This window comes from Gambusia affinis, linkage group LG12 (genome assembly GCF_019740435.1).
Source record: "Gambusia affinis linkage group LG12, SWU_Gaff_1.0, whole genome shotgun sequence".
NCBI classification, from domain to species: domain Eukaryota; kingdom Metazoa; phylum Chordata; class Actinopteri; order Cyprinodontiformes; family Poeciliidae; genus Gambusia; species Gambusia affinis.
This window is the reverse complement of record NC_057879.1, coordinates 16,363,525-16,384,696: the sequence shown is the minus strand read 5'-3', so window position 1 is coordinate 16,384,696 and position 21,172 is coordinate 16,363,525. Positions and strand designations below refer to the sequence as shown.

Sequence of the window (21,172 nt, the reverse complement as noted above, 5' to 3'; positions counted from 1 at the left end):
ACCATTCTCACAGTGGAACATGGTGGTGGCAGCATCATATTGTGACTGTGCAGTGAGTCTTTAAAGGGTGCATCATGACAACATAATTACACTATGAAAGTAGCTCCAATAGCAGGTTAGTTTCCAGGATTGCCCTGTTTTTTAGCTACACGTTCCAAACAACTTGAACAGCTTGCATGTCCCTGCAGCTGAAAGCATTCCCAGAGCATTATGCTGCCACCACCACTGTTCACAATAGTGTTTTTGGTGTGTTTCTACTTTATCTTAGGCTTTAATTTCTGTCAATTTAAAGAATATATTAACTTAAACCAGTAAGAGGTGTTAAATTCATTTTTGTAATAAGTTGATCAAACATCATAGTTCATAATAAACCACTTTATGTGCTTGTTTCTGTAAACTTTGCATCACTTTGAGGATGTGTGTTGTGATGCTGCGTGAGGTGCCTTTGTCACAGAGTGAAAGGAGGAATTTAAATGCTTCCACATCACAATATAAACAATATGGACATCGTGGTAGATGCTATTTATTATACAGATGCAAAACTTGTGTTAGTGCAAAGCATCTTCTTTTGAAGGACTAGCAGGAGGAGAATGAGATGAGGGGGTTATTTTGGCGATGGAGATTAAGGCAGGGGCTTTTTGTCATTTGTGCGAGACAAGCCATTCATCCATCCAGTTCACAGCCAAAAAAAGGCTGGTCCCAGAAATTAGCAGTTTCAGCTCAGCAGCAAAGTCGTCGGGCTGTGAAGGCAGAGAGAAATTGACTAATTAGCAATGCGCACTAAAACTTGACGGTTCTCTCTATAACAGCGAGGGAAAGAGTCGGGTTTTTTCTCCCCCCTTTTCTCTTTTCTTTCTTCCAAAGATGTTTGAAATCGCAGTCATTTACGCTCGACAGTTTTTACAATAGCCTTGAGCCATAATTTTGCGAGTCTCTCCAGCATCCATACCCCTGCATGGTCTCTCTCCACCGGCCATGCACGACCGTTTCTCTCCCCAACCGTGGATTTCCTATTACTCTCGTTACGACTCACTGAGCCCCAGGCCCAAGGATAATGATGTGTTGTTTCTTGGTAGCATAATTTGTCACACGTATATTTCTTCTTCTTCTTCTTCTCTTGCAGAAAGCACAGCTCCCTCTCACACACTCACACACTTCTTGTTAATTCAGAAGAACAAATGATCAACGTCAAACAAATACCCTGAAATAGTGACTTTGTGAGTTGGAATCAATGGTTATTTGGAGACACATCGGAACAAAGAGTTTAAAGGAAAGGGATATTCTTTAAAAAAACTGAAGAACAAAGGAATATTGGGGAAATATTTGGATCCTGAACCGTACTTTCTTTCTCTTTTTTTGGCGTGAAGAGCAGAAGTCAGGTAAGTTTGGTCTCCCTTCTCAGGAAAGCTGCTCACATCATTTAGTTGTGACAGGCGCTTTTAGGGACAACGCTACGGCATGTTTGGGTCCAAGTTTACGCACACCGAACCAGCTTGTGTACAAGCATTAGAAACAAAAAGCGACGCGTAATGTGTTTTAACTTTACCGAGAGATGCATTTATGCGAATATTATCCGAATACTCACGTCCGTTTTACGCCCGCACTGCTACCGCTGCTGCTGCTGCTGACGGCTCGGAGACAAACTAATTGCTTTTGTATTTGACTCCGTAAATCAGTGTAATGTCCTCAGTGTGAGGGGTGTGTGCACTAAGACTGGAGAAAAGATAGCTGGATGCTGCATGTTGTTCGGGTCCAACGCGGCGGAGGAGGCGACTCTCTCTTCCCCCCTCCGGTTCCCCTCGACAACTTCAGCCGCGCTAAGGAGAGGAAAAGCGCCGCAGCGTCTCCGGCTCCTCGGCTCCACGCCGAGCTCCGTCTCCGGCTTTAAAAGCATCTCGCACTTCAGCTGAGCATGCATAAGAGCGGCGCATTGTGGGAAGTACTGCTGCCTTTCTGTTTGCTGCTTTACGACCAAGATCCCAAAGTTGGAGGCGCCAGAAGCCGCGCTGGCGGCAGGTTTTCCTAACCCGCTGCTCGGATGGAAGATAACTTATTGAGAAATCTCTTGTAGTGCAGATGTTTGGTGTGTAAATAAATGGCTTGCGTTGCTTATTTGTTGCCTAGGTGGCGTTCACAGTCAGGAAGTCATGTCCAGATCGGGTGATAGAACATCCACCTTTGACCCAACGCACAGTGACACCTTGCTGCATGGGCTCAACCTCCTGTGGAGAAAGCAGCTTTTCTGTGATGTGACTCTAACTGCCCAGGGACAGCAGTTTCACTGCCACAAAGCTGTGCTGGCATCCTGCTCACAGTATTTCAGATCCCTCTTCTCCTCCCATAATGTGATTAGCAATGAGGGAAGCAAGGGGGATCAGGGCAGCAGTGGGACCCCCTCTTCCTCCCCAGATGACAAGCTGGTGACCACCAGTGCCAGGCCCATCAACAATCTGGTCCTACAGGGCTGCTCCTCCATCGGACTACGGCTAGTGCTGGAGTACCTCTACACTGCCAATGTTACTCTTTCCCTGGACACGGTGGAAGAGGTGCTTTCAGTCAGCAAGATCCTCAACATCCCCCAGATAACCAAGCTAAGTGTGCAGTTCCTCAATGATCAGATCTCTGTGCAGAACTACAAGCAAATCTGCAAGATTGCTGCACTGCACGGGCTTGATGAGACCAAGAAGCTGGCCAACAAGTACCTGGTGGAGGATGTACTGCTGCTGAACTTTGAGGAGATGTGCGCCATGCTGGATGCTCTGCCTCCGCCAGTGGAGTCAGAGCTGGCTCTCTTCCAGATGTCTGTCCTCTGGCTGGAGCATGACCGGGAGACGCGCATGCACTACGCTCCGGACCTCATGAAGAGGCTGCGCTTTGCCCTCATACCCGCCCCAGAGCTCGTGGAGAGGGTGCAATCTGTGGACTTCATGAGGAGTGACCCTGTGTGCCAGAAACTGCTGCTGGATGCCATGAACTACCACCTGATGCCATTCAGACAGCACTGCAGGCAGACCGTGGCAAGCAGGTGAGGATAACAGAGGTAAAAAAGATAAAAGCTCATAGACATTAATTCAATGTGAGAGTAATTATGGTACTGAAATATAACAACAAATGAAACTACAGCGTATGAGACCAATTAGACCTTTGAGGGTTGATGGTCAGATTATGAAGATGGTGGGGCGTTTCCTCTGACACAAGACAGCTGTGTAGAGCTTTAATGTACTCTCTACTGCACTTCATTCATAACAGCAAAGCAGACATGTGTCAAACTAAGATGCAAAAAGCCTTTTTTTATGTCTTCAAATGTTTATGTTACTCATTTTAAATGAATGTCGACGAGATGTTAAAATCTTTATGAATTTTCTGTGACTGATTGGAAGCGGCTTTATTAAACGGAGCCTGAAATGCTGAAATTGAGTTGTTGCCATGGTAATTATATGGTAATTGCACCAAATTTATGATCCAAATGAAAGAGTTTTCCTGGAATTGAAATTACATGAAAAAAATGTAACAAAGTTTAATGCTAATTTTGTGTATTTTATTACAGCAATTTCTTTAGCATGTGGGGAAGAAATGTAAACATAGTATTTATGTTAAACTATCCACACATTATATTCATGTCTGTCTGGATTGGCAGTTGAGAAGCAGCTTGTAGTAGATAGCTATTTGCAATAAGTTTAGTGATTTTGTAAAACTTCTCTATTTTCCTTTATAATTATCAATTTTTTTGTTTGTTAGAATCAATGTTAGGCCTGTCTTATACTTTACTGTTTTTTATCATAATGCAACCTATATCTATTCCTTCTCTATTCAAGTAATAAATATTTTCCCACATAGTCACCCAAATGTGCAACAAATCAAGAGTCCTCATAATTAGTTTAATATGGCAGTGTTTCTCTCCTTTCAATTAATCACTATTATTTATGTCCAAGACCTCATTTGCATATGAATTACCCCAAAAACATTTCTGTAGGGCTTCCATATTGCGAGTTGTATACTGAGACAACAGCAATTTACCCAAGTGTGAAAAAATAAAAACAGAGCAGAAGGAAAAAGTGTTTTCATCTGAATATAAAGACGAGCTTCATTCATTGTTTTCATTGCATATTGTGATAAATTTATAGAACTGCACTGATGGTAATTTAGAATCCAATAACGGTAATTAATTTGCAGTAAAGGATGCCACTTTCAGGTTATATTTGATCTACGAAAAGCAGGAAACATCCAACAATTGGGTTGGAGAAGTCACATGAACGATTGTAGCCAATGAAATGGAGACAGTGTATAGTCAGGTTTATGTTCTGTGCTGTGCTTTTAGCCTCCAGCATGGCACCCTGCAGGACCATCCTCGCTTCACAGCTAATTGAAAACACATCTTTAGTGTACAATAACCATTCAGTAACACATCATAAGGATATATAGGCAATTGAACAAATTTGGCTAATTGTAATGAATTTGCTTATAAGGTTTATTATAACCTCATCTTATAGGGAGATTGAAATTAAAAGTCAAAGCAAAAGCTTTTCTTTTTTTTTTATACATTAAATAATTAAAATATGTCCTGAATGCTTTTTTTCCCCCTTTTTCCTAAAACCTCCACCTTTGGCATTACAGAATCCGTTCCAATAAGCGAATGCTGCTCCTGGTGGGTGGTTTGCCTCCTGGACCCGATCGTCTCCCCAGTAATTTGGTCCAGTACTATGACGACGAGAAAAAGACATGGAAGATCCTCACAAGTGAGTTTGCAAAAGGCTCTCGCCTCCTCTGCACCCGAGGCGTCTTGTTTCAGTGGCTATTACGATGAGAAATAGTTGTTCCTGTGGATGACTTTAACACGGGTTAATTTCCGCAGAAAATGAGAGTAAGGAGTTCCCTAAATCCTTCAGGTAATAATGTATCACCATCACTTTTAATATAAGTTTTTAATCAGAGCGTGACTTCACAGCATTGTGGAGCTTCATGCCCGGGTTCCCTTGTTTTTGCTGAAATACGCTGGCAGGATGCATGATGAGATTTGCTGGGATCTAATGATCTATTGCAGGCAGAGACGGAACAATAAGAAATGACATCTGCCCTCGGTAGGTTCTATATGTAACGCGATTTTTTGCTCACATTGATCAATGGTTGGATTCAATTACACTGTGCATACTGCTGCATGGTGTGGCAGTCAACTTGTTGACCTTGTGTCACTTGCAAGCTGAGTTAGTGCACATATTAATTGGCTTGATACCACAAATATGAGATATATGAATTTAATTATAATCTTTAAACAAACTTGTTATGTTTTGTGTTTTGTTGGGTCTGAAGAGGAGATATTTGAGACCTTTGGGAATGTGCAAACACATCCATAGTGCTCTTTGGAGTGTCCATATGTCTGCTACCTCTCTGTCTTCTCTGACCTTTTGAGGCTCACCACTATATTTTTGCCACACTGCAAAGGTCAAGAGCAGAGCAACTGGGAAACTACATTTCTCCTTTGCATCCTCATCGCTGGACATATTGAGTTCTTGTCCCTTGTTTTTGTCGGAGTCATATCTCAACTGCTTTTCTCCATTCATACATATCATCCACTGCTCTGTTTTGTCTCTTTGAGGTGGGTGGAGAGGTTCAAACTTAAGTGTATCTGTTTTAATTTGTGCTTTTCTTTTCGTCTTCACCTTATTATGAGTCCTAAGTTGTTATAGCAAAAAAAAAAAAAAAAAAAATCTGCCGTTTTAGCTCATTTTTGGTCTGTAAGGGTTCATTTTTACCAGGGGAGGCATGCATATGAAGTTCACTGGTGTATATATTGTCTTTTTCTCATTAAACTCACACTCACAGGCATAAACTGCAACAAGCAAAAGGTCAACAGGGATTTCTGACGCTCACGACTAAAAAGTTAACACTCAAATGGTCCGTGGCCAAGTGGAAGGACAAAACTGCAAAATCATCCCCTTAACACATCAGTGACCACCTGATGTAGCTTCCTCACAATGGATGTGGAATAGAAGATTATTAACATTCAATCATAACTTTTCAATGAGGCGAAACCTGAGAGGGACAGCCTTTGATTAAGACATTCATCAACACAATTTAGGCAGAATCTGATTCCCCTCGCTGTGTCTGAGATGCCCGCTGCTTGCCGATTCTAGTGGAAAGTTTGCCATCTAGTGTACCCACAGCACCGTGGCCGAACACAAGACAAAGGCAGGAAGAGATTCAGCCTACGTTAATGGGCAAAATTTGTCTTCCTTTCTTAAAACAATCTGCTCTGAAAAACTAAAACAAGGATTGTAACTACGGTATGTTTCCTTGTGGAACAAAAGAATTCTCCTTAGCAGGATTTGATTGTGTTGGTGTTAAAGGCATATAAGCAGCAGTGGTGCATTAGCTGTGAAATCATTCAACCAGCCAACACTGTGGCTTCTATGCAGAGGCTTCTGACTCCCTCTAGTGAGCCCTAGAGCTTATTGTAGACTGCAGTGATACCCATCTTGTAGAGCTCCTGGTTATTCTGCTCCCTGAATGGCTGTTGACCCAGAGGGGTCAGTAAAAGGAAGGGAGCAAAAGTATTCATACCCTATGAACTTTTTCATATTTTGTTACATTACTGCTGAAAACATCAGTGTGTTTCCTGGAGAATTGTTTGGGATAGCCCAGGACAAAGTTGCACTTTTTTTTATTTCCAGGCACTCTCAGTTAATACTATGTAGAACCACTGTTTGATGCTTTTACAAATACAGGTCTTATGGGGAAAGTCTCTACTGCTTTGTGCACTGACAGACTGAAACTATCCCCTCTACCCCTCCCCCCCAAAAAATAACTAGATTGGAAGTAGAGTATCCGTTTTCAGGTTTCACCAAAGAATCTTACTCAGATTGATGACTGGTCTTTGACTGGGCCATTCTTACACACAAATATGCTTTAATCTAAACTAGTCCACTGCAGCTCTGAGTGTTTGTCTAGGGGTATTTTCCTGCTGGAAGATGCACATCCATTCATCTCTCAAGTCATTTCAGATTCTAACAGGTTTTCCTTCAGAGTGCCCTGTTTTAAGCTCCACACATTTTACCATCAACTCTGACCAACCTCTCTGACATTGATGAAGAAAAACAATTGCATGATGCTGCCACCACCATGTTTCATGGTGTTGTTCAAAGTGATGTGCAGTGTTACCTTTTCAGCTGTTTTGGCCTCATGTTACCAAGGAACCTTCTTCTACATATTTACAAACTACAGAAGGATTTTTTTTTTATGGTTTACTTTTGACAGTGGCTTTCTTCTTATTTATATTTCATAAAAGCTAAAGTTCTTCTGTCAACATTTTCCCAACAACCTGGACTGCAAATTATTTGCCAGGAATGTTGGTTTAGGTGGACTGGCATATATCAGTAGATTTGCAGTTGTGCCATATTATTTAAGTTTTCAGATGACAAACTGAATTATGCTTGAAAGACCTTTAAATCTATTATCTTATATATTATTTTCTCTCTAAAAATACCTTCTGAGGCCTTCACAGAACAGCAGCATTTATTATATGTCCCTGCTTTTGCTTGGTTGCACTTAGTTTTATTTATTGGGCCACAATATGAATGCACACCAAATTTTCTCATTTCTGTTTGAGGTAAAAAGAAAACAATGTATTATTTTCCTTCCATTTCACAATTGTTTTATTATTTATAATTGGAACAGGAGTCTGCAACCTGCAGCTTCAGAGCTGTGAGTGGTTCTTTCATCCCACAATGAAAGAACCAACATTGGTTCTAGATAACTTTAGTTAAAATTATTAAAAACCATCTGTTGATTTCTAATATAAAATACAAACTAAAGCATGTTTTAACAGTTTTTCAGTTAATTCCACAATTCATTTCTACCATAAAATGACAATAAATATAATTTTAGATCTATTTTTTCTTGTCATCCGGTTGGCCAGTATGTTCTTTTCTTTAGTGAATTCTTTTCACATGTTTTCCACGTATGGCAAAGTGCATAAATCCTCTCTTTGAAAAAGTGTTGTTTTTCTTTAGTAATAAAAAAGAAAAAATTAAATAACACAGAAATGAATAGATGGACCTTCAAAAAGGAAGTGTTATCTTCAAAAAAGATAACACTTTTCCTATAGTAGATATCAAAATAACGGGTAGTCGTTTTCTAACAGTGACTCTAAGCCACTGATTTAGATGGACTGAAAGTAAAACTGGCTCTTTGGACACCTGGTGTAGCACACATTTCTAGTCAAATATTTTGAACTGTATAGTGGTGGTATGACAAAACATGGAAACAAGGTCACAATTATGTAAGGGAGTCATGATTGGTATGCTCTTTCTCCTTCCATCTTATTATTTATTTTCCTCATATTATTCGTCATTCACCAGAATCTTTCAGATCTTCTTAGAATACCTTAAACTTTGACACTTAGACATTGTAGACCAATAATCTTCTGCATCAGTACAACATGATTTTTTTATTTTTTTACTTTTTTGCAAGTACAGGCACTAGATACTAAATAAAAAGCTGCCGATCCGTGTCCTATATACTGCTGACTGAAAGATAATGTAAATAGCATGTGAGAGAATTTGGCAGCTGTATGGAACCTCTCTTTGAGGTGCACTGAAGGCAGGCAGCCTAATCCCCCTCATCTGAGATAAAGCTGTGTTTAGCATATGTAGCATTAGTTCCTATCTGAGACTTCCTCTCCCATAGAGGACCAGCACATGTCATCCAGCCTGAGTGAGATTGCAGGGAGAGGCCAATTGGAAAGAAATGAGATTCAAGGCTGTCTAATTTTGCAGCAACTGTGATCCATCAGGCGGTGGGGAGGTGACAGTGGAAATGACTGATGGAGACAGACAGGTGGGCTTTAACATTTCACTGATTTGTGCTCAAAAAGCACCGGGCCCGAGATTTATTGAGTGAACACGATCATGTTCATTATGACTGTCACCTAAGACCATTTCTCTACATCTCAATGGGGTCACTTCAGCAGAAGGAGATGGAGGAGAGACATGGAGCACAAAAACATACATAGAAGAAAAATCCTCCCTCAGCTGCAGTGGATGTCTAATGTTAAACACATTTTAAAAGAAGACCACGATATTCTGCAGTTTATCTTTATTGGAGCGACATAGCATATCTCTGGAAGATCTACTGCTGTGGCATATTTCAGCAGAACACCAACTCTGCAATAATTAAAGCTGCACTTGAATCATCTTTCTCATCTCAATATCAACATGTGCAAAATCTTGATTTTCACAACTGCTTCGATGCAATTAATAGGTTTTAATTTTGACTTTCTGAAATGCGCAAAAACCTTGAAATATCAGCCGGTTTTACTCACTTGTCTATAAATACCAGAACAGCAGAAAATGTGTAATATGCAGTATGATGGACGCTACACAACACACTACAGTAACTGATCTGTTTTTCTGTTTGCCGTTTAGTAATGCCTTACAACAGCGCTCATCACTGCGTGGTAGAGGTGGAGAACTTCCTGCTGCTGCTGGGTGGAGAGGACCAGTGGAATCCAAACGGTACAGCACCGTCACAAAATACTGTCGCAACAAATATTTCACTCTTCCACATTTGCATTGGTTCATACTGTATCTGTCAAAGGTGATGTACCTTAAGATGGTTGTAAACATTCTAACCCTCATTCAAGGGTTAGATCAGCTCTGAGTGAACAAACAACAGTCCAGTAAACACTTGTCATTAATTGGAACAGGAAACTAACTGCAGTTATCACTGGAATATGTATGGTGCTACCAGTACTTTTTGTGAAACACTGGTAGTGTTAACTGTTCAAAGCCTGGAGACTAAATCTAATCTTCTCAAAAATTTGAATTTTGAATGGTATCATTTATTTTGGTTTCTTTTTTTGTTTGCTTGTTTTCAGGGAAGCACAGTACAAATTTCGTCAGCCGCTATGATCCCAGATTCAACAGCTGGATTCAGCTGCCTCCCATGCAGGAAAGGTCTGTAACTTTTTTCTTTTGAATTTAAAAGAAACAGGTTTAGAAAAGAGCCAATTGTAAAACTGAGTAAGAATAGTACTTTCTTAACCATTAGCATAATGCAGCTTCTTTCACGCCAGAAAACGAGCAGTTTGCCAAAGATATTTGCTCACAGTTTGAAGAGCATACAGCATTTCTTGAATGTCTTTCACTTTGCAACACAGGTCTTAGCTCACAGGATAGGCTTCACCTTTAAATTGCAGCAGCACTTAAAGTCATTGTTGCAATTGCATTGATTCTAAAGCAGCGGCATCCAACTGCAGAGTACAAGTCATGGCTTGGCATTTGGAGAAGCCAACAGCCACTTGTTCCTGGGTAGTTCTGCTCTCCAAAAAGGATATCTCAAAATAGTATCCTAATTGTGTGGTCGAATTTATTGAAACCAAATCTGCAAAACTGACAAAGAAGACCAACCACATGGGTGGAGAAGGTAGACAAAATCAGCGATAGCCTGACTTATCTCGTGACATGCTACAGTTTATATATATATATATCAAGATGTGAGAGTGTTAATTTCCTATGTTCTCATCCCCTCCATCAAAACCGAGAAGACAGAAGCATAAAAGTGTGATGGGGGTTATAGAGAGATGATGTTGCATGTTTGACTCCTCCTCCTCCTCAGGAGAGCCAGTTTCTTTGCCTGCCGCCTGGATAAGCACCTGTATGTAATTGGAGGTCGGAATGAGACGGGCTACCTCTCCAGCGTGGAGTCCTACAACATGGAGACCAACGAGTGGAATTACGTGTCTTCTCTGCCACAGCCTTTAGCTGCTCATGCAGGAGCAGTGCATAATGGCAAGATCTACATATCAGGTCAGGAAAAATAGGTTACCTGTAAACAATGGTTACCAATCATTTGCTTTATAAGGCATACTGCTGCTGGAAGATGGGAGGTGTTTAAAATCAATAAACCTCTATGAATTGCAAACTATTACTGAAACAGAAGCTCAGAAATTACATTTAGCAAGTCTTGCATAAATAACATATGTTCCACTTCAGCCAAAGGAACTTCATAATGTTGCATTTATAAAAAGTTTAAAGTGAGTCAGAATAATTCTTTAAAAGATGTCATAATCCAGCTGCACATCCCCACATATTTTCCACTGTTAAATGCAGCCACAAACAACATTAACAAGCAGCTCTGTCTTGTAAATTTTGTATATCTACAGTTGCATCCTTTGAAACGTATAAACATAATTTCATTTTAAAAACCTGTGTTGAAACAAGCCTATAAAATAAAACATAAATGTTAAAACAGCAATACGTTTATAATGGTACTGTAGTCATCCCTCTTGAACTTTTTCATATTTGCCACATTACAGCTGCAAACTGTACCTCAAACAAAATAAAGACTATTACTGAAACAGAAGCTCAGAAATCCCTGCATTACTCTGCAATTTGTAAAACAGTTCACTCAGTTTGGATGGAGAGCTTTTCTGAGTAGCAGTTTTCAAGTCTTGCTAAAGACTTTCACTTGGGTTTAGGACTTCAATTGAGCCATTTCAATTCACAAATATGCTTTCATCTATAGTATTCAGCCACATTTTCATTCTGCTGGATAAAGATTTGCGATGCATGTATGAATACATCCATCCATCCATACATATGCATTTAGATGTATGTATCTAAATACATATATCCATATTCTTATCAACTCTGTCCCTCCTCTCCATCTCTGAAAAACAAATCGCCTCCCCCATTTTCACAGTGGGGATGATGCATTCAGGGCACAGTGTTAGTGTGCAGGACAAGCAAGAACATATTTCTGATGTATTTATTAACACAAAAGGAGGTAGGCTAAAATCTACTCAATCGTGTTAATGTAAAATCTTCACAACCACCCTGGTTCCTGGTGTTATTTGTTTTGAAAGTACATGTTTTTACTTTCAAAAAGTACAAACATGGCCTTTCATTTTTATTTTATCCATCATTCAAATGCAGAATGTCACAAACTGAAACCTTAACTTTTTCTACCAGATCTTAGTAGCACTGACTCATCTGTAATCTAGTCATAGTGGCAACATTAAAACATGCAAACAAAGACACCAGCCTGTTTGAACAAAACAGATGGGAGAAGCAGCCATTAAATGTGACACATCATGCTCTATTAGAGTAAAAAGAGAAAAAAAAGCAGCATCTACTCAGCAAAAGATCCAAATATACTCCTATAGAAGCAAATGTGATTGTATCAAAAATGTATAATCTCTCTCCATACCTTAAAATCATTCGGTATTTCTTGCATTTCTTTCATTGAATGGTTTTACTTTGTTATGTAACTGCATTTCTACAGTTATATTTTGACTGTATTAACAACACAGTCTTGTGATTACATGTTACAGGTGGAGTGCATAATGGTGAATATGTGTCCTGGCTCTACTGCTATGACCCAGTAATGGATGTTTGGGCTAGAAAACAAGACATGAACACAAAGCGTGCCATTCACGTCCTGGCTGGGATGAACGATCGTCTGTACGCCATCGGTGGAAACCATTTGAAAGGTGAGCGCTCAGGGTTTTCAGGAAATGACGAAGGGTCGCGATTTGTGCTCTGTTACAGTTGTATACAAATCGTGTGGCTACTATGTCCAGGTGCTGGCCTTTATCACCTTGTGAACCCTTATTCTGCTACTGAGAATGCAAAATTTGAAACAGAACTGATGGTACAAAGAATTCTTTGAATCTGCAGACAGAAAGTAAATGCAAGCATTTAGGTTTTTTTTAGCAACTGTCCTTAAAGGCTCTGAGAGACAAATTAAATTGTTCATTTTTGTTTTTATAGAAATGTATGGTTTAGAATGAAATGTTGGTAAGTTGAATGTGTTCCATCAGTGTGTATGGGTTGTTCATAACTTAGAGTTATTAGATTTTTGAAGATTACTTTATATTTTTTGTTACATTTTTGTGCCAGTTGCCAGGCAGTGCAACCAGATGACACCAGAACTACTTGTTCGTTTGTGTTCCTCTCAATCCAGATTTGTTCACAGAGGTACTTAACATAGCCCTTTCCAACATGCCCACACAAATACAGCAGAAAGAAAACTGAGAAAACACAGAAACAAAAAATTGATTTCTCTACTGGGAGACTTTTATTTTAATCTCAGAATATAAGGTTGATTGTAAAATATAGAATGTCTGCACAGTTTACACATTATTCCTTCTCTTCCTTCTTTTGCTTGGATAGGTTTCTCCCATCTAGATGTTATGTTGGTTGAGTGTTACGACCCAAAAGCTGACCAGTGGAACATCCTCCAGACACCGATACTCGAGGGCCGCAGCGGTCCGGGCTGCGCCGTTTTGGATGATAGCATCTTCCTCGTGGGTGGCTACAGCTGGAGCATGGTAGTAAATGTACTTTACAGTAAATAAAAACAGAAAACTGTAGACATAATATATCCAGTGGCTGATGGTGGTTGAAAACACACCATTCTCTTGGTAAACTATTTCTAGTTTCATTTCAAGTTATTGTTAGAAAAATGCGATCTGACAAATGCAGACGGCAAAGGGAATGTGATCAAACTTATACATTTAAACCCAGACACAGCTGTCCATCTTTTCCAAAGCATGCTGCATTTATGAAAGTTCATAGTAAAGCAGTCTGTAAAATAATAGAGAAATTCACTTTGACATTTGGCCCTCATATTGTCACATTTTACTTCCTGATAGCCAGGCTTTCTTTTAAGCTGGTCTTGATCATTTCAAACTTTCCGACATTCGTTCATGCTTCATTTTTTTTCATTTTCTTTTTTACAAATAACAAAGTATGTTTTATAAATTTATGCATCATAACAATTGTCCTGAAATATTTTCTTATTTCACTGCTTATTCTGTTAACCTTTTATTTTGCTTGATGTTTTTATTATCATTACTATTATTTATTTAATTGCAATTATTTATTTTTCCTTTTGGTTTTGATAACAAACATCAGTATTTTACACTGAGATTAAATTATACACATATGGACTCTGCTTACTGATTAAATAACTTCTAAAGGGGATCAGTTGCAGTGGATTTTATTTAGGGCTATCAGGGTAGAGGGGATTAAACTCTTAATACATGCTGTAATCTTCAGAAATATTTTCTTAAAAATGTTTAAAACCATTCACCCAAAGTATGTGTTGGTCCATCAAATGAAATTCAAATAAAACATAAAAGATTGAGGTTACAAATCCAAACGTTGAAAGGAATAAAAGGAACCGTCTGATTTTCCCCTTCCTAAGGGTGCCTACAAGTCTTCAACCATCTGCTACAGCCCGGAGAAGGGAACATGGACGGAGCTTGAGGGAGAGGTGGCGGAGCCTTTGGCAGGCCCAGCCTGCTCCACAGTCATCCTCCCCGCCTGCCTTCCTTTCAACAAATGACAACTAATCCAGCCGATGGGCGGTGAGGGGGACGAGCAGCAGCAGGGCGACTGGGGGAAGGACCACCAATAAACAAAACATTTGTCGAGAATTTTGTGACAAAAGCCTTCCAGCTTTAGCCCAGTTCTGGTGTAAAAGTTATTTTTTTACAGGTTTGACAAGAGCACTTTCATTATTCTCTACTGATGGATTGAGAGGGGGGGGAGGATGAGGTAACTCATGTATCTAAATGAATCATCTGTTCTGAGAAATAGTCTGTTCCGCACTTAATTTTATTTATTTAAACAGTTTGAAAGTGTTTTTGGCTTCTCTTCCATCGCACGCATAGTGTCGAACTGAATTATAGCGTTTCAGGTCCATTGTACCTTGTACACAGTAGAGGCATCATCACCAGATTACGTTTTAAGGAGGCTCGGTGAATTAAAAGTGTATAAATATTCAAAGGTTATGTTTGTACTCATTGCTCTCTGTCCGGAATGTTCACTTACGTAACAAATACGTTGTCTCTTTAGGAAAATGTACATATTTGAGCATCTGAAAGGGACACTTCCAGAAAACTGTTGGCAAACAGAAAGAGTGAACTGAAGAGCTGCTCCAAGTTGGTATTTTAATTTGTCTTGATAATGTACACTTAAACTGAATATTTTATTTTACAAGTTAATTCTTGCCAGACGTTTGTGGCAACTAGTCTTGATGACACAACAAAGCTGCTTAAAAATCACGATTGATGACTCATATTATATTGACACTAATATTACTCAATGTTGGTACAATCAATTTGGAATTGCTAACCAGTATAATTTTCTGGGTAAATATATGTGGGAGATATTTGGGGTGTTCGTTCTCGAAGTTCACAGATGCAGGTCTGTTTATGAGACCACATGGTTTAATTGTTTCATGTAATTAAAAAGCAAGAGAGCATACAGTGTTCTTTGATGCACTTTCAACTCAGCAAAATTCACTGATTTGTACATTAAATCAATGTGCCGTGTTTAAGAGATATCTTCTGTGCAAATGAATCCAGTCTTGTCAACGTTATTAGGTTGAATAAAATTGACTCTAAATATTAATGCCGTTGAATTCTGTAATAAAAAAAGTTGTTGATTTCATTCTTGTATATAAACCGCCTGCAGTGAAACATTTTTGTGCACTCAACTTTGGATTTATTCTCAAATCCTGTTATGTATTTGGCATTTTAGAAAAAAATCAAATAAAACGATTGATGATCAAAATGACTCAGTTTGTGATGATATTCTCAAAAAGAGAACTTGGAATAAATATGATGCACATGCTCTGAAATATTATTATTTTTTTTTTTGTTAATAAAGGGGTTTGAAAAACCCCTTTATGAAATGCATAGTACTTGTATTTCACAGGGATGGAACTCACAAAATTTTATTGTTTCGTTTTTAACAATCTCTAGATGGGCAGAATTGAATCTTTCAAATCCAGAGTCAAGATCATAATTCCCCTAACACCAAAGCATTATGACTATGAGAAGAAGCCAGAGTACCTAGAGATAATCTATGAATGTACAGGAAGAAAAAAAAACAAACAAAAAAAAGTTTGAATACAAGGCCAGAATTTGTTCTTGCTGCAAGAAATTACTAATCACTGCACCCCTGTTCAGCCCCCAAATGATATACTTAAATATAATCAAATCAATCTTACTACATAGATTAAAATGATTTTATATGTTTTCTGTGTTAATCCTAGACATAAAACAGCATAGTCCAGTTTACTTTCCTTTGCCAATGGGTAAAAAAGTTTTCTCAGAACTGAAACCCAGTCAGTATAGCACCAAGTTACTCATTTTGCTGTGATCCTTCTTCCTGAAAATAATATGGCGACAGTGGACAGGTAGTTGCCCTTAGTAATTTACAAAGTATAAGCAATAAAGTGTATATAAATGCAAAATGCAACTGCTCAAACTCTCCCAAATGCATAAGTAGCTATAAATAAAATGATGGTTAAATTTGAAAACACAATTAACTGCAGTGTCCAGCAGGAGTCAGTATTGGGTCCAGATCTGTTTTCTGCGTAGAAGTGATATGATGCCACCTGTCAATCATTCTGGAGTTTGTCAGCAACTGACCAATTAGCGGTCGCAATTTGTCTCGAAGGCCACGCCCCTTATCTGGAGCTGAACCTGAGACCGCGTCATACCGAAATACTTCAGTATTTGTAGTCTGTTAGACCTCAAATAGTAGTCTGTAGTCTGTTAGACTTCAAATACCGAAGTCTGTTTGTCTAACAGATGAGATGACGCAACAATATTGGGGAGAATTAGAAAAAAAATTGACTAGCAACAGAAGAAACGGCTAAATTTTAATATTGTTTTTTATTTAAAAAATTATAATTAATTAATTAATTAATTAATAGGTTAATTAAAAAATAAATGTGTCTTATTTGGGAAATCTTAAGATTTATTTATTTGGAAATCAATAGAAAGAGTGTTTGGGGAAATAAAGGTGTTTGTTAAAAAAATGAATAAAGGACACACCAATATACTTTCAACTGACTTTTAAAACTTAATAAAGGATAGAAAGAATAGGACAGTTAAAATTAAAAGAATTATTAAATTCTCACTACTTTTCCATAAAACCATATGTCTCACAGAAATGCTCAGCCCTGCTCTTACAGTCTAGAGATAGTTAAACACTTTAGTGATGATCAGGGGAAAAGGCTACATAGCTGTCAGCAGACTGAGGAGAATGAAGAACAACACTGATTTGATTAAGACAAAGACATGCAAAGCGATCCACTGAGGAAAATCAAGAGATTTAGACAGGTAATAAGAGCTTTAATGTGAACGTCTAGCACGTGTGGATTTGAAGTCTTCATTTCTCCTCCAGTGTTGGTGGCAGCAGATGGTTTCTGTACTGCTCAGAGGCCCATTCATGCTCAGCCCTGGGAATAACAGGATTGGTTTAAAAAGAACACGAGTGACCTTTTAATTATTACATAGACCATCCTGGCTCTGTTTTAATCAAAGACAAACTATTCTCTGTCATTAGCTCTACTGGTGTAATTATACCTGATGAAGATAAATCTCTCCACAAAAAACAGGGTTGCATCCTTCTTATCCACAGAAAGTAGCTTCCAAAACCTTTTTTTTTTTTTTTTTTTTTTTCCAAAACCTGACATATTATGCTAGAACAGAGTGAATGTAAAAGAATAGAATAAAACTACAAATTTGAACTGTATGATTAGAGTACCTAGATAACAAAACCTGAGCACCGGAAGAGGCCTCAAGTGAACTGAACTAGACAAAAAAAGGTTTCAAAACTGCACGTAAGATTGTTCGTAAATCATTTTTTTGTGGAAATTTGACATAAAAAATTTGTTGCATTACAAGTGAACCAAAAGGTAGAAACTATGAACATGAATTCTGTTATGTATTTTAAAGCAGTATTGTTGTCATGGTTTGTGGAGATGGAGGACCCAAAAGCAGACAGGAAACAGGCAAGATTGTGTGATGGTGAGTTTAATGAAAAACAGCTCAGCGAACTCTATGAAGCTGAAATCCAAAACAAGGTGGCGCAGAGAGTGAAACAAAACAGGTGCACAACAGCAGACAAGACAGAAGGTATTATGGGGATCTGACACTGTCTGAAACAAGGAGGAATAAATGAACAGGAAGCAGCTAAAATGACGGGAAACCATAGAATCACAGTGAAATTAACAGAATAATTAAGAAAAAAAACAAGGATAGACCAACGCAGGAATGACTTAAAACATAAAACCGAAGACACAACAGCTACAGCAAAAAAGAAATGATTGAAAACTAAGTAGCCAAAATCAAAAACCACACAAAACCAAATATCAACAATTATTTCTCTGTTAAAGACTTTAACCATAAGGAGGGGAAAAAACAACATTTAAAAGAAAGCGGAACTAATTTCTTCAGTAAAATAACAGTTCAAATCCTAAAAGAAAAATGGGAAAAATAAAAACATTTACAAACATTTTGCTCCCTGACAGATTTCTTTGGCTTTTTGTCTTATTTACATCAGGCTAATCAAAGACACCTAATGACTTATGTATCCAAACCGAATAATTGGCTGAGACCCTTGAGTGGCAACAACTGCAGTCAAGTGTTTATGAAAACTGGCAATCTGTTTTTCAAATGGAGGAATTTTGCCCGTTTTTCTTAATTCAGCCCCATTGGAGGGTTTTGGGGGCTCGTAGGTGTGTAGAGCTTCATCCTCTTAATAAATTCAGTTACCATTTTAAAACAGTTTTTTTGCATTTTCTTGTTTTATTGATGCAAAATGTATTTGTATCTGAAATATGTAAGTGTGACAAAAAATAAGGACCTTTAAACCAACTCTGAAATCATTTATTTATTTATTATTTGATATTTAAATGTTTAAAAAGGTAATGTAAATGTTGATATGTTGCAAACCCTTTATCACATTTTGTCATTCAGAAGGTTTAAGATGATGTGTGCAGACATAATACTTTTTTTGGGTAGGCTATGCTTTTAAAAAACACCTTATACTTAATACATAAACACTGTTTGTAATTAAAGTGAACTATTTTCAGTTTTTAAAAAAAATAATCGTTTTACCCATTAAAAGTTCAAGTATACTGAAAACATCAAAACATTTACTGAACCAGTAAAATGTTGGCTTATTTCATGGGGAAAATGATGACCAATGAAACGATCAGGAACAAGGTCTTATTTACAACTCAGCAGTTATTTGTCATTAAAAATGATTCATCAAATGGTGAGAAGACGGCGTAGTGAGTCAGTTCTAGTTTCATAAATACAATTTATTATTTAATAAGCTTCTTCTCTGTGCTCTTTTTAGCACCTTTTGAAACTACAACAAAGGATTGAAATACGATTGCAATTGTTTCTTTTAGTCAATCAATTCATCAGGGCCCCGGAAAGTTATTTAACATCTAATACGTCATCAATTATTTTCTTGTTTGTGGGCGTGCGTGTGTATGTGTGTGTGTTGTGATTTTTGATTTGTTGTTTTGAGATAAAATGCAAAATAAGCAGCAACTTGTCCTTTTGTGGGTGTTTTCAGCGGAGTGGAAATAGTGTGGCTTTAGCTCACCATCTAGTGGTACATATCAGAGTTATTTGCACCCACATTGCTGCTCCACATAGACACCTGTTGCATTTTCTCCATCAACCTTCCCCCCCCATTATTGTCCCTCCCTTCAACCAGTGATCTGAGAATAACCACTAAACTCTCCTAGTGAAGTTTTGGAGCCGCATCCCTGCGCGTCGTAATCCACACACCAAGTGACTCATATCACAGGCAGCCGGTTTGCGCGAAGATGGTCGGGATTATTTCCTCGCCTCACATCTTGTCTCCACGCGTGTTTACGCTCATGTGTGCCACACGGCTCTGGCTCCCAGCCACCCGACGGTATTTATAGCCATACAGCGGCGACCAGCAGCACTCAAGGACAAACCTTCCTCTGAGCATCAAACTTGGACGGATTGAGTGACAGATAGACAGAAGGAGGGAGGGGGCATGGATTTAGGATCCAGCTCAGGATGAAGGAGCGCGCCGCACCTCAAGGTAAGCCGATCAGATCCATTGATCATTTATAGATTCACTGATATATACATATTTTTTTTTATGTTTCCCTATTTGTCGCAGGTTGTGCTTCAATCCTCCAGTGTGCATTTTAGCAATCTATTTCCATACTTCTGAGTGCTGCTTTGTTTCTCCCTCCTCCACTCTCCTGCGCGTCAAACACTTAACTCCACAGGAATAAAGAAGCGGCAGCCTAATTAACAATACCCGTTAACTAGTTAATGCATTTCCAAGGCTGTTGTCGACGTGCGGCTGACGTGAACAAATTGGACGAAGGGGGCGCCTGTTCTTTTAGTGGGCACTAATTGAAGGAGATCACAGCCTAGGAGCTGAAATTTGAATAAATAACTAAATAAAAATAAACAAGAACTCCTCCACAAAGGTGTTTCCAATTTAACAGATAATAAAATTCTTACAACCATGTAAAAACGGAGTGGTTTTACTCTTGTTTGAATAAGTCTGTCAGATGTGAGGGATCCACCCTTCCTCTATAGCCTGTTGATATAAGCAGCCTTGACCTTTAATTGCCCCTCATCCGTGGCTCCACAGCAGACTGATAAAACCTCCTACAGCACCATCTTTTGTGCTGCCATCAAAGACATCCCACTGCCGAGCAGCATAAAGGTGCCATCAGTCTGCCCTTCTAAATGTGTGCACTGACCTTGCAGCCTCTGCCAGCTTTCATAGAGGCGCTTCTCCGGTGTTGGAGGGCAGAGCTCAGCTCAGGCTGCGTCCAGTTCATGTCTGAGGAGCCCCTGCTGCTGATGATGAGTGAGTCATCGAGCGCTTTTTTGCTTCGGCTCCTCCACACTCAGTCATCTTCCTTTCAGCTTCCAGCGGCCTTGTTCCGTCTGGCTCCTGACTGACCGGCTCCATGCAGACTTGCTGTTTTCCAGCCTTTTGACACTCCATCTGACCCCCTCACATTTCTCCGTCTCAGTAAGAAACACACTTTGCAGGCAGCAGAAAGAAAGAAAGGGAAAAAAAATTCTGTTTCTTTTTTTTTCTTTTTTCTTTTTTTTTTGCAGATTATGACTAAAAAAGATGAAACGCAAACCCAAATGTCAGCTGTTGATCCCTGGGCAAGCAACTCCCATGTCTGAGAATCACAAAACTCATGAAGATTCAAGAACTCTTTTTTGGTCAAATGTGTATAAGCAATAAAAAACTTGTTCTGGGTGAGACAAATTACTCTTTGTTTCAAAGCAATATTGTCAAAGAGTCACACATCTTGCCAGTTATTTCAGAAAGTGTAATTGCAA

General features: G+C 38.8%; 2 protein-coding genes across 4 annotated transcripts in view; both read left to right on the top strand.

Annotated features, from left to right (window-relative positions):
• The first annotated feature begins 1,070 nt into the window (after positions 1–1,070).
• klhl14 (kelch-like family member 14) lies at positions 1,071–15,532 on the top strand. Its single transcript, XM_044134181.1, has 9 exons — positions 1,071–1,379; positions 2,125–3,025; positions 4,615–4,736; positions 9,420–9,509; positions 9,872–9,950; positions 10,612–10,802; positions 12,329–12,487; positions 13,170–13,327; positions 14,206–15,532. The coding sequence occupies exons 2-9, from the start codon at positions 2,148–2,150 to the stop codon at positions 14,344–14,346; spliced, it is 1,818 nt and encodes a 605-aa protein (XP_043990116.1). The 5' UTR covers positions 1,071–1,379; positions 2,125–2,147; the 3' UTR covers positions 14,347–15,532.
• Positions 15,533–19,695: 4,163 nt separating this feature from the next.
• Positions 19,696–21,172, top strand: part of LOC122841125 (voltage-dependent R-type calcium channel subunit alpha-1E-like) — a 65,133-nt gene continuing 63,656 nt past the window's right edge. For 2 of the 3 annotated variants that reach the window (XM_044134161.1, XM_044134160.1), the window contains exon 1: positions 19,696–19,892. The gene's annotated coding sequence lies outside the window, so the exon portion shown is untranslated. The remainder of the gene's footprint in view (positions 19,893–21,172) is intronic. The other variant, XM_044134162.1, reaches the window with a different exon arrangement.

Bases quoted from the DNA above. Each gene is read 5' to 3' on its own strand.
- klhl14 (XM_044134181.1), top strand. From the start codon at position 2,148: ATGTCCAGATCGGGTGATAGAACATCCACCTTTGACCCAACGCACAGT. The intron at 9,951-10,611 runs GTCTGTAACTTT...CCTCCTCCTCAG, and splicing joins CTGCCTCCCATGCAGGAAAG to GAGAGCCAGTTTCTTTGCCT. The intron at 12,488-13,169 runs GTGAGCGCTCAG...TTGCTTGGATAG, and splicing joins CGGTGGAAACCATTTGAAAG to GTTTCTCCCATCTAGATGTT.